The sequence below is a fragment of the Trachurus japonicus genome, chromosome 5 (genome assembly GCF_045865225.1).
Source record: "Trachurus japonicus isolate A0001 chromosome 5, Traja_1.0".
In the NCBI taxonomy this organism is placed as follows: Eukaryota; Metazoa; Chordata; class Actinopteri; order Carangiformes; family Carangidae; genus Trachurus; species Trachurus japonicus.
In genome coordinates this window covers 847,954-861,923 of record NC_140911.1, presented here as the reverse complement: position 1 = coordinate 861,923, position 13,970 = coordinate 847,954, and the positions used below count along the sequence as shown (strand labels likewise).

The 13,970-nt window shown below is 40.6% G+C and overlaps 1 protein-coding gene across 1 annotated transcript; it reads left to right on the top strand.

The window, feature by feature from the left end:
* Window positions 1-2,155: 2,155 nt before the first annotated feature.
* On the top strand, window positions 2,156-10,916 carry wdr77 (WD repeat domain 77). Its single transcript, XM_085777954.1, has 10 exons — window positions 2,156-2,455; window positions 3,567-3,752; window positions 4,514-4,655; window positions 6,229-6,278; window positions 6,982-7,052; window positions 8,153-8,210; window positions 8,301-8,372; window positions 8,507-8,615; window positions 9,844-9,912; window positions 10,610-10,916. Exons 1-10 carry the CDS (start codon window positions 2,347-2,349, stop codon window positions 10,764-10,766), a joined length of 1,023 nt encoding a protein of 340 aa, XP_085634080.1. The 5' UTR covers window positions 2,156-2,346; the 3' UTR covers window positions 10,767-10,916.
* Window positions 10,917-13,970: the final 3,054 nt, after the last annotated feature.

Here is a 13,970-nt window from a genome sequence, read left to right as displayed (position 1 = left end):
TTTATAAATATAAACATCTTGAAAACAGCAATCCAATCGATAATATTATCACATCTCGACTATTGCCAGGCAGTTTGGTCAAATGCCACTGGAGACATGTTAAATAAACTACAATGTATACAGAACAGAGCTGCCCGCACAATACTTAAGTGTGACTACAGGACAAGGATAATTTCTATGCACAAGAAACTTAACTGGTTACTGGTCAAAGACAGACTATTGTACTCACTGTTTGTTGTTATTAGAAATATATCTGTCCTAAAAACACCTGTTATCTTGTTTAAAAACCTGGCTTTTAGTGCAGAGAGTCATAAATATATCAGCAGACATGCAGCTGTAGGAAACTTTACATTACCTAAAGCAAGATCTAACGCCATCAAGCGTACGGTGTTGTATAGAGGTATGAAAGAATGGAATTCACTGCCGAAAAATATCAAACTCACCACGAACACAAAGAAATTCAAAATATTAATAAAACAGCATTTATCAAAGTAAGACAACATGGTATATTTATATATGGAGTATATTTCAATGGATATAGGATATGTGTTATTATAATTTATAAAACGGACTGTAGAATGAATGTATATACAAGTATGATGTGTGATGTGTAATGATGTATACATATATATGATATGTAGAAATGTGGGTAATAGGATTAGTATGTGAACAATTAATATAACAAAGAATGAATGAAGCACAGTTAATAAATGTAAACACTTATTCTGTTTTTGTTTTGTTAGGTTAAGCATATCGCTCACTTGTTTTTTTTTTTTGTTTTAAATTTTTATAATGTTTATGTTTTGTGTTTTCAACTGTATATTTGATACTGTTGGACCCCAGGAAGAATAGCTGTGGCTTTGCTGCAGCTAATGGGGATCTTAATAAACAAATAAACAAATAAACTCATTAGGATATTGGGATTTTGAAGATGCAGACAGACACATGTATAATGTTATATATAGGCTATAATATGGTATAACATATAGTCTATATCATGTTATATATATATAATATATCATATAGTCTAAATATCATGTTATATATAATATAACATATAGACTATATGTTATATATGTAATATAACATATAGTCTATATCATGTTATTTAGCCAAATATCCAGAAACATGCTGGGGAGGGGGCTGTGATGTGTGTTGGAATGTATTGTTTTATGTATTTTATACTGCAACCAAATAGATAGATAGATAGATAGATAGATAGATAGATAGATAGATAGATAGATAGATAGATAGATAGATAGATAGATAGATAGATAGATAGATAGATAGATAGATAGATAGATAGATAGATAGATTGATCCCAAGCTGGAAAATTCCAGTGCAGCAGCAGCATTACACAGATACACAGTGACGATAACAACATATAGTATAAGAATATAAAGAATAAGATTATAAAAAACAAACTATACATAATAAAATAGCAAATAAAATAGAATGTAATGTACAAAAGTATATACAACAGAATTGACAGTGTTGATTTTAGTGCAAAGTAAAATTGCCCTGGTTGGGCCAGACCAGCTGTTCTGGACCAGACTGGACTGGAGAGACCGGTTCACATGAAACACATGAGCATCAAACTGGAGCTGAAGCTTCAGATGGAAAGTGTTGACTGAAAAGAGCTGATGAAAACTTAATGAAGAGTTGTTATTGGGCTGCTCCTGATGATGTATGTTTTATTAGGATATTAACTGTATTATATTCTTGCAGAGTAAAGGTTAGAGAGCCCTTTGCTGATTAGATGATGTGTATTTATGCTGTTTCTCCTCTTACATTTGTGTCGTTATTCTGCCTTCTATTTACTATACAGGGTGAATATTATATAAAAGAATAGAATAAAGATATATACAAAATACTACTAAATAAGTTATTGTGCAGAATGTTGTAGTGCAGAGTGACTGTCCAGTAGTTAGGCCTATCTCAGTAGAACACGGTGGATAGAAAGGATTACATTTTCTTTCTTTCTTTGTTAATTCATTTATTGTTTCATTTCATTGTATTTTTACTCTGGTTATGGTTTTGAGCAGTGTGTAGCAGTGTGTTACAGTGTGTAACTGCCTCCGTCCAGCAGGCGGCGCTGCAGCAGCAGAGAGGGAGACCCGGAACCGGAAGTGTGTGTGTCGGTCCATGTGTTCATGTGTTTGGTTCATTCATCGTCAGTAACATCACACACACAGACACACAACACTCACACACAGCGAGTTGTACCTGTTTCAGCGGGAACAGAGACCACAGGTGAGAGTTAGTTGCCAGGTAACGGTCGCCAGGTTGCCAGGTTGCCAGGTAACCAGTCTGCAGACCAGAGGAGGTTCAGCTCGGTGGTTGTGGATGAAGAGCTCGGTGGACACCACCATGGTGAAAGAGAAGCGCTGGAACATCCCTCCTAACGCCCCGGCCTGCATGGAGAGACACCTCAGCTCCGCTCAGTACCGGACAGGTGAGAGACATGTTCAACACACTAGTTACCGCTCAGGTGAGAATGATGATGCTGCTGCACGTGCTCAGGTAGCAGACAGTCAACATGTTCAGTAGGTCTGATCATCTCTGGCTGCTGGTCAGAGGAGAAGATACGAGGTTTAGCAGCTGGTTGCATGTGCATACGCAGCCTGTGATATAGACCAGCGGTTCTCAACTAGTGTCACTCTGGGCTCCACATTCTCATGGTCTTTAAGTCGCGACCCACTTTTATAGAATTCAAACCAAGATTTTTTATTTTTTAAGCCTTTAAAAACTCATTTAGCTCTTTATTGAGCAAAGTGCATTTCAGAGCACATGAATGAAACTGAGGAGTTACCATGACAACTGCATGTACGGAAGTGAATAAAAAAATATCAAACTGCACAAAATGGAGACCAACAAAATGATATATTTGACTTCTAATGCATCTCTGCATTCAGAGCATGTTCACTAAAGTGAATAAATATCAAACTGCACAAAATAAAGACCCACAAAACAAAACAAAACCAGATTCACTGCATCAGGCCACATTAATAAGAAACTGATATCTTTGCATTCAGAGCAAATGGAGCAAATAATCAGAAAGTGAGGAGGAGCATTACCTGCCTCCAGCCTGTCCGGACGCAGCTGGCAGGGATCAGTCTGGATCTACTGCCTCCAGCCTGTCTTTATGTTTATATATTTATATATATATTATAGTTATATTTACATATATATTTACATATATATTTATGTATATATTAGACGGTGTGCTCCTCCTGGCTGCCTCCAGCCTGTCTTTATGTTTATATATTATAGTTATATTTATATATATTTATGTATATATTTCTATATATGTAGATGATGTGCTGCTGCTGGCCGCCTCCAGCCTGTCTTTATATTTATATATTATATTTGTATATATTTATGTATATATTTTATATATATTTTAGATGGTGTGCTGCTCCTGGCTGCCTCTAGCCTCTCTGGACGCAGCTGGCAGGGATCAGTCTGGATCTACTGCCTCAGCCTGTCTTTATATTTATATATTTATATATATATTATAGTTATATTTACATATATATTTACATATATATTTATGTATATATTAGATGGTGTGCTGCTCCTGGCTGCCTCTAGTCTCTCCGGACGCAGCTGGCAGGGATCGGTCTGGATCTACTCGGACCCGGACCAGGCCCCTAACGAGGGATTCTGCCGAGCCGGCGTTCAGACCGAGGCCGGCGTCTCTGAGGCCAAATGGGCGTCGGAGAAGAGCGTCGTCGTGGCGTCAGACTCAGGTGAGACACACACACGCTTCACGGGGCTACACAACTTCTTCTGGAAGTTTTAACACTTTTCCCAGAATTTTTCCAGTTTCTTCTCAATTTTTCTGTTTTACTTTTTTACTATTTTTTAAAGAAATTTCACCCCTTTTTGTCTTATTGTTTGACCCCCCCTTTTTTGAGGAATTTCACCCGTTTCTTCTCAATTAAAAAAAAACAAACGTTTTACTATTTACTATATAGTACTGTTTTTACTCTTTTGGAAACCACTTTTCCTAGCATTTCTTTAAAATTTTTTAGTATGATTTCTCAAACTTTTTTTTTTAGAAATTTTACCACTTTTTCTGAGAAATTTTACCGGATTTCTCTAAAAAAAAAAAAAAAAGCTACATTTTAACACTTTTTTCTACAAATATTTAAACTTTTTTTGTGAGAATTTTTAACACTTTTTTCTAGAAATGTTTCAACTTTTTTTGAAAAATGTTACCACTTTTTCTAGAATTCTTTAGTAATTTTACCAGTTTCTTCTCAATTAAAGAAAAACAACTTTTTACTATTTACTATACTAACGCTGTGGTCGTGTGTGTGTGTGTGTGTGTGTGTGTGTGTGTGTGTGTGTGTGTGTGTGTGTGTGTGTGTGTGTGTGTGTGTGTGGTGTGTGTGTGTGTGTGTGTGTGTGTGTGTGTGTGTGTGTGTGTGTGTGTGTGTGTGTGTGTGTGTGTGTGTGTGTGTGTGTGTGTGTGTGTGTGTGTGTGTGTGTGTGTGTGTGTGTGCAGGGGCCTTGGAGCTGTGGGAACTGGCCGAGGACGAGCGGCTGCTGGTCAACAGCTTCACCAGGACCGAGCACGATGACATCGTCACCACCGTCAGCCCCGTCGTCGGGGGCAACGCCGCCGTCACCGGCAGCATGGACTGCAGGTCAGAGACACACACACACACCTACACACATCTACACACACATCTACACACACACCTACACACATCTACACACATCTACACACATCTACACACACACCTACACACATCTACACACATCTACACACACACCTACACACATCTACACACACATCTACAGCTGAAGGAAACACTCTTTCAGGTCATATACAAACATTCAGTCACATTAAAGGGGAATTGCCTGTTTTTTTTTTTACAACCTGGACCTTATTTCTATCCTAAACTCCGATCATTTCCTCCCCCAGATAACTTTGGTGTCATTCCAAGTGGTTGTGATGAAATGAGCTCCAGCCGAGAGGCGCGTATATCCGTATAATGGAGTCTACAGGGCAGCAGAATGCAGCCTCTAAATAACACATTATCTGCAGAGAAACTCCTTCATTTCACCAATGTTTAGTTCTTTTTTTTTTTTTTAAGTATATTTTTTGGCTTTTCATGCCTTTATTAGATAGGACAGTTGAGAGTGTGACAGGAAATGGGAGGCAGAGATGGGGGGAATGACATGCAGGACAGGGACGTCCGACGCGGGACCCGAACCGGGGCCGCCCGCAGCGAGGACTACAGCCTCAACACACGGGGCGGGTGCTCTACCAACTGAGCTAAACTCCGCCCCACCAATATTTAGTTCTGATAGGCTAGTGCTATTCCCCTCTGAGTCCGGGGTTAGCTGTTATCAACATCCGGGGTCTGTAGGTTGACCTGCTGACCTCTGACCTGGATGATGTCATCTCTGAGCTTGTTGCTACCGCTAATGCTACGGTTTGTTTCTGTGTGTTTCTGACTTGTCAGAACAAAATGAGCAGCTGGATGAAGTTCAGCTTCCACAGGCTTCCTCTCCTCAACCTGGACTCACTAAAGCTCCGGCTGGTTGAGATAAAAATGGACCCGAATGCCGAAGCAGAATGATTATTATCAGAATGAGCCGTAAATGATCAGATTTTATGCTAGAAATAAGGTCCAGATTGTAAAAAACGCCAATTCCCCTTTAAATGCTCCACATAGAAAACACTGGTGACAGGATGAGACTCTTTCCTCCACAGTGTTGACAACAGTTCAGCTGCTGCTTCAGCTACACGTGTCTTTCCTCTTTTCCTTCTGTAATCTCAACATGAGAGTTATACGTTCCTGTCAGTGGGTTTTTATTTTACCCCCAAAAAAACAACAGAATCAAACTTACAACTCAAGACAAGGGCCCTGAAAGAGGTCGACTTCATATAACTACAAATGAACTGGCAATACGGTGCAGCTGAAACAACAGAACAACAGACCTCCTAATGAGACACAAAGGAAACTTAAATCCTGGCTTGGACAAACCAAAGTGAAAAGTGCAAAAATGTAAGATTAAACAGAATAAACTATTACCAAACGCCAATTATTTGTCAGACCTTCACTCTGAGAGGAGATGCAGCATCCAACTCTGTCCCAGTTTAGTTTTATAATCTCTCTGAATCCAGATTCACAGTATTTCCTCCGCTGGACTCAGAGTTGTGTTGTTGTTGTGTAACCCTGTTGTTGTGTCTCTTCTCTGTCTGAACAGGATCAAGGTCTGGGATCTGAGTCAGGAAACGGTGGTCACCACCTACAGCGGTGAGAGAAACCTGCTGCATGTTTCATATTAGATTATTATCATCAGACTTTAAAGGGATAGTTCAACATTTAGTCAAATTGGCCCATTGCCATAATCCCTACAGTCATAGCAGTAGGTTCGTTACCTTTAACAGAGTTGTTTTAGAGGGAAATTCATGTAAAACCTCTGATGCGCGTTGCCTTCAGGGACAGTTTTTCTTCAACAGTCTCTGTATTTCCCTCTACAACAACTCTGTGTGGTAACGTTGTGTTATTATCTCATAGCGTGGTGAATGTGCAGCTCACAACTTGTCCACCAGAGCGTTGTGGAGTTGTTGGATTGTGTATTTGATGAGTTTGATGAGGGAAACCAAGAAATCCCATAATGAGCCTCCGTAGCGTAGCTCTGAGCAGCTCACGGCTCTGCTCCGCCGTTCTAAAAACAGCTTGCACCGACAATTAAAGGTAACGAACCTACTGCTATGACTATAGGGGTTATGGCAATGGGCCAGTTTGACTAAATGTTGAACTATCCCTTTAAGTTAAATGCTAATTGAGTAAACTAAACTAATGATAGGTTGTGAACCACAGAGCATCGTTTGTTGCTGTTGGACCGTGTTATTAGAGAACAGAGAGTCCCGTTGGTTGTGTGTTGCTGTGACGTGTCAGCGGTGACGTCATCACCATGGTAACGGTGTGTGTGTGTGTGTGTGTTTCCTCTCAGCCCACACTGAGCCGGTGCGCTGCGTGGCCTGCAGCCCCTCAGACGAGTCTCTCTTCATCTCCTGTGGTCAAGTAAGAATCAATACATGTTAATACAGATCATTAAAGGGCAGTTCCACTCTAACCCCACCTGGTTTTACAGTAAATCCTGTTATTAAAGGGCAGTTCCACTCTAATCCAACCTGGGGCTCTAGTTTCTAACATTGCAGCTCCAACAGAACGAATGTTTAGGTTTTCTTCTTGCTGTCTCCTGTCCCCTGCATCGCCACAGCAACGTAGAATGTTTAGACTGTTTACATCCCATAAAACCACTATTTATTTCACATGTTTGGAAACAGATCAGTGATACAAAGTCTCACTCAGAGTGTTTACAGATCAAGTGAAGTGAAGTATTCTCTGTGATGAAACAAACAGGAGCTTCAGACCTGTAAACACTCTGAGTGAGACTTTGTATCACTGCTCTGTTTCCAAACATGTGAAATAAATACGGTAGTGGTTTTATGGGATGTAAACAGTCTGAACATTCTACGTTGCCGTGGCGATGCAGGGACAGACACAACTACTGCAGGACAGGAGACAGTGAAAATAACATCTACACATTCAAACTGTTCAACATGTGAAGATCTGAGCAGCAGCAGAGAGGAGCAGCTGCTGCATCCAGATGTGCAGCGCTCCACAGCTGGATGCAACACTGCACAGCTGCAGCAGCTGCCTCTAATCTACACAACGTGTTTTATTACAACAAGAAAACAGTTATTACCGATCGTCGTTTCAATCACTGATCATCGATCGACTCGAGTCCAGAGGAGAAAAACCAGAACATGTTGAATGTCACTGATCCACAACACGACCGTAGTGATCCACTTATTGATCACTGCTGGTTTAGAAACTATAAACTTTAGGAAACCAGAGCCCAGGTTGGATCAGCTTGGAGTTGTCCTTTAAAGGGACAGTTCACTGTAAAGAGACTCGGAGCAGAGAGACTGTGTATCACTGTCCTTTAAAGGGACAGTTCACTGTAAAGAGACTCGGAGCAGAGAGACAGTGTATGACTGTCCTTTAAAGGGACAGTTCACTGTAAAGAGACTCAGAGCAAAGAGACTGTGTATGACTGTCCTTTAAAGGGACAGTTCACTGTAAAGAGACAGTGTGTGACTGTAGTGTTGTTACAGGACGGCCGTGTGCTGCTGTGGGACCGGAGGAAGTCCAACAAACCAGCGTCTAGGATCGGTGAGCAGCTGTTGTTGTTGTTGTGCTGGTGGTGTTGTTGTTGTTGTGGTGGTGGTTGTCGTCATGGTGACAGATGTTGTATGTTTCCAGATGTGGGGGCTTCCAGCTGCTCCCCCACCACTGCAGCCTGGCACCCGCATCACAGGAGCACCGTGGCTGTTGGTGAGTTCACTGACCTCTGACTGACACAGGAGCACCAGTGGCAAATGTCCCTTATTGTCTACCTCTGACCTCTGACCTCTGACCCCTGACCTCTGACCTCTGACCTCATCCTGTCCTCCTGTCCCGTCTCCTAGGTGACGAGCTGGGCCGAGTCTCCGTGAAGGATTTCCAGGGAACAGAACCGGTCCGGATGGAGCCGGTTCACAGCCGCAGAGTCAACGGCCTGGCCTTCTCCTCTCACAGGTCAGACTGAACGTTAACCTCACTGAGACTCTACTGAAACAGACTGAAGCTTTACTGGGACTCTACTGAGACTCTACTCTAGAAACTCTACTGGGAGAAGTAACAGGATACATGTGAAGCTTTAAAGCTGCTACATGTTCATCTGTTAACACATTCAACTATACAACTAAGTGTCTCACACTTTCCTCCGTTAATCAAACTGTGACACGTGGGAACGAAGTCACAGTGATAAAGTTTTATTTTTATATTTTATCGCAGGACGGAACAGATTATTAATGAACATCCCATTACACATATTGATCTTTAGACATTAGAGTAATCCCACAGGATGTGTGTAGTATTTTGTAGTGAAGTACAACAGGAAAAGGAAAACGCTGATAATAACTGGTGGAAAAAGAAAAGAACAAACAGAGAAATAAAGAGAATAACAGAGGTAAAGTTGAACCGGGTTCATTAAACCACTTTAATAACAGAAACCAGTCGGCCTTGTGATGTTTGAGCAACAATAATTATTATTTTAATAATTATCATCATTAATGTGCCTTGTGGCTCAATCAGAAACTCTCCTAGATCCACTCTTCACTTGACGATCTCTCACTGATTAAAACCTGAGTTATATTATCATCCCCATGGAGATCTTAGCACTGCATTTACAATATTTGTTATTTTTGCCTCTAGATATAAAAATATATATATATTTAAAGCAGAAGTCAGGTGAATGTTTGTGTTAATCTAAGTCTTAAATAGTTGTATCTTCCGACAGCAATCACTTCTATAGAGTGTTTGGTCTGAAACACGGGTCTGTCAGTCACTCTGCTCTGCTCTGAGCCCAGGAGAAAACTTTCCTTGTATCCTACAACCTTTATCCAATGAGGAGAGAGAACGGCATAAAGGGGCAGTCCGCTCTGTGTGTGCAGCCAAGGGATGCGCCTGAATGTGGTGACGTAGGGACGAGGGCGGGGACTGCTAACTCCATCTGCTGACAGGAAGTTAGACAAAACCACCGGATCGCTTACTGAAGCTTTAATGATCAGTTATTTATCTGAACCGTTCAGAAAATGTCATAATGTCAGAATTATCTCCACTGATGAACTTGACGGGTCGTTTCCTGTGGTTGTCTCGTGGAGTCTGAGTTCCTCCTCCTCCTGAGCATCCTGTAACCATGGTAACCCTGTCTCCCCCTCCTCCTCCTGACCATCCTGTAACCATGGTAACCTGTCTCCCCCAGCACCCCCCTGCTGGCCGCCGTCAGCGACGACTGCTCCGTCTCCGTGATGGACGCTGAGCTGCGTGAAGTGTGAGTCTCTGCACATACACACCATCCAAATACTAAATACCATCCACCTCCTGTTTAATGAAGCTCTGCACTGCAAAAAAATACCTTACCAAGAACATTTGTCTTATTTCTAGTCAAAACTAATCTAATTATACCTAAAATAAGTACATTTATACATATACATACATAGTTATATATTAAAAAGTAGCTTGTTTTTAGACACTTTTTACGTCTTTCAAGCAGATTTTCAGTAGGAAAATCTGATAGTGGAGCAAGTTTTTCTCTCTTCTTACTTCTAAGTACAAAAAAACTTTTTTTCTCTAAGATTTTTCTACTTATTTCAAGTTAAAGCCAAAATCTTTGCACATCTATTTCCTTGGCAGGTGTGTCAGAGGGTGACAATTAAGTCCAAATTAAACAAAGAAGAGTTCCCGCACACATGGCCAACTTGCAGAATTTATTGCAACGTTTCGGTACTCAACCTTTTTCAAACAAAACATTTTTTTGCTTGAAAGTAGTCTAGTACCGAAATTCTGCAAGTTGGCCATGTGTGCAAGTGAAAATGATCTAAAAACAAGTTGATGATGAGTCTTATTTTAAGTGGAAAGAGATTAGTTTTGACTAGAAATGAGACAAATATTCTTGGAAAGATGTAGAGTTTTTACAGTGTATGACCCCCTGACCTTTAACCTTTAACCCTTTGCTGCCCGTGCTGCAGGCTGCGGGACCGGAGGCACCAGGACTTTGTGTCGTCGGTGTCGTGGCTCCACGGCGGCTCCAACACTCTGACCACGGTGGGCTGGGATCACATGGTGCTGCATCACACCGTGGACGCTGCTGCTGCTGCTGCTGCTGCTGCTGGCGCCGCCTCTTAGACCGAGCACAGAGAGGGAGGGTGTGTGTCTGTGTGTGTGTTTGGTGGTTGTGGGTCACAGTCTCGGGGCGTTGTGTGTCTTTGTCTCTGTAAACTGGTTTGGTTGATCCGTCGGTGTCTCATGGTTTTACATTAAAGGAACTCACTGTTGGGACGAAGCAGCTTCTGACTTTATTCTGTTGTCCAGCTGCACAACACAACATATAAACACATAAAACACACACTCTCCTTAAAGGGACAGTTCAACATTTAGTCAGATCCTCCTCGCACCATAATCCCTATAGTCATAGCAGTAGGTTTGTTACCTTTAATTGTCGGTGCAAGCTGTTTTTAGAACGGCGGAGCAGAGCCGTGAGCTGCTCAGAGCTACGCTACGGAGGCTCATTATGGGATTTCTTGGTTTCCCTCATCAAACTCATTGAATACACAATCCAACAACTCCACAACGCTCTGGTGGACAAGTTGTGAGCTGCACATTCACCACGCTATGAGATAATAACACAACGTTACCACACAGAGTTGTTTTAGAGATGAATGCGTAGCCTTTGTCTCTGCCCTGCAGAGCTCAAAACAACATGCACCGATAATTAAAGGTAACAAACCTACTGCTGTGACTATAGGGGTTATGGTGAGAGGAGGATCTGACTAAATGTTGAACTATCCCTTTAATAATAATAGTAGTACATTGCACCATGGACTGTCATGACTCCATGTCTGCTTAAAGTGACTTAGTCCAGAGCCACAGTAGCCAACACAACTACAACACAACTAAAACCTTCTAGTATAAAAGTTGTTGAGGACATGAAGCAGAGCAGTCCATGTGGGAGAAATGTACCTATTTATATTTATATGAGTTCTGTATCATCTTCCAGGTGGTGAGAGAGTTCATGTTCATGATGCAGAATATGTGAATGATCACATACAATTCTTTGTGATTGATTTTGTACAGCTGTCTCTACTGGACTGGTAGTTTTTGCTCTCTATCTTTTCAATGTTGGATTTACTGGCTGCTAATCCAAACTGTTCCTCATCATCACACTCCCCACAACTCAGACAACTGTATTAATCCACCAGGGGAAACTGGTTTCAGCAGCGTACATACTGGCACAGTACAAAAACACTGTACACACAATGAATAGATAGGGAATAAGGTAGAGTAAATAAATAGAATAGACAAGTGTCATCAGGGATCAATAGTTGAATAAATACATAGGTTGCACATGTTGACCAATAAGATTACATGGTAAAAGGAAAGAATTTAATAGACGAATAGCAGAGGGGATAAAATATTTTAAAAAGCGGTTCGTCTTACAGACAGGTGAGATATAGCGACGACCTGAGGGCAACAGAGAGAATTCACTTGACAGCACGTGACCAGGAGAAGACAAGATATTATTTACTTTCCTCAGAGTCCGTTGGTCACAAAAACTGTTCAGGTCCCTAAACTTCACTCCTGTGATCTAGGAACATGTTTTTATAATGCTGTACAAGCTGTTTTTATCTTTCAGTGTGAGGCTGGGAAACCAGCAGATGAAGGAGAAACACAGGAGACTTTCGATAAAAGACTGATTCTTTTTCTGTCAGACAGAAAGAGTTCAGTTTGTGGAGAAGATGGATTCTCTGTTGCCCTCTCTTCACGATGTCTGCAGTGTTCACATCAAATTTCAGCTTCTCATCAAAAAAAGGTGCCTAGATATTTATATGAAGGAACTCTTTCCAGTTTTGCCATGGATGGTGCTATCTGCAGCTGGGAGTTTGTTGCGTCTAAAATCAGTCACAATGAAACAAAATCAACCAGAGCCCCCCCCCCCATGTCCTGCTTCAGATCCCTGAAGAAGAGACAGCAGTGCAGTGTCATCAGAGAATTTGACTGGGTAGCTGCCTTGCCTAACGCTTCTGCATTCATCTGTATATAAAATAAATGGCGTTGTCAAAGGTGTAAAACATGATTTTACTGCTCAGGCCAAAAGGTCTGAGTCGCCGTGAGAAGTGCAGTCAGTTAATCACATAAAAAACAACATGATCATTTCTTTAGTTGATGGTCTATCTGAACAGCCGGGGTATTAGTGGATGGATGGATGGATGGGTAGATAGATAGATAGATGGATGGTCAGTTCTGTGTGTCCCTCCCTGGTCACTGTCATGGTTATAAACAGTCGTATCATTTGTCTCTATAAACATATTAACAAGCCTCTAAACATGTATATAAATGACACAGCAGGTCAAGTTTAATGACTTTGTTCATTTGATTCTGTGTGAAACAAAAACAAGAAACACAAGTTTTCTGTACAATGTTTTAAGGCATTTGAATATTAATATAAAAGCTTCATGCTCAGTACACTCATTATTAAAACATGTGATTAAAGCTTCAATTCATCAAAATTTACTTTATGACTGATATATTTTAAATATTTTTGATTACATAGCTTCAACATGTAGATACAACATCTTACAGTAGTTGTATTTAAATCGGACACACAGTGAATAATATGTACATCAATAACAACTTGAGTGTCGCTACAAAGATGCAAAAATTCAGCCGCAGCAAATGTTTGATATGTGAAAGTAAAACCAGAATAAATATGAGAAGCATCTGTCTGAATGAAGCACGTTATGTAACAGATGGGACATGGAATTACAGCACGAACCACAACAATGGCCCTTTTACACTATTAGTATTATTATTATATTTATATTTTACATTGAAGATTCCACTACATCTACGGAAGACTTCCAGGTTCTACACTGCAAAAACTCAAACTCTTTCCAAGAATATTTGTCTCATTTCTTGTCAAAATGTCTCATTTCTAGTCAAAACTAAACTCTTTCCACTTAAAATAAGACTCATCACCTAAAAATCAACTTGTTTTTAGATCATTTTCACTTGTTTCAAACTCATTTTCACTTGAAATAAGTAGAAAAATCTGATAGTGGAGCAAGTTTTTTGTGCTTTTAATAAGGAAGAAAAATCTGCTTGAAAGAAGTAAACAAGCTACTTTTTATGAGATTTGTTTTGACTAGAAATGAGACAAATATTCTTGGTAAGATATTTGAGTTTTTGCAGTGTACAAATATTACTGTGATGTAAAAACCACTTTCACTCAGTTTCCAGCTGTGAACAACGTAGCACAAAGCGTTTCATTGTTAAAGGGATAGTTCACCCTAGAATGATATTTCGCTCATTATCTACTCACCCTCATGTTGA

Bases quoted from the DNA above. Each gene is read 5' to 3' on its own strand.
- wdr77 (XM_085777954.1), top strand. From the start codon at position 2,347: ATGAAGAGCTCGGTGGACACCACCATGGTGAAAGAGAAGCGCTGGAAC. The intron at 2,456-3,566 runs GTGAGAGACATG...TGTATATATTAG, and splicing joins CTCCGCTCAGTACCGGACAG to ATGGTGTGCTGCTCCTGGCT. The intron at 4,656-6,228 runs GTCAGAGACACA...CTGTCTGAACAG, and splicing joins ACCGGCAGCATGGACTGCAG to GATCAAGGTCTGGGATCTGA.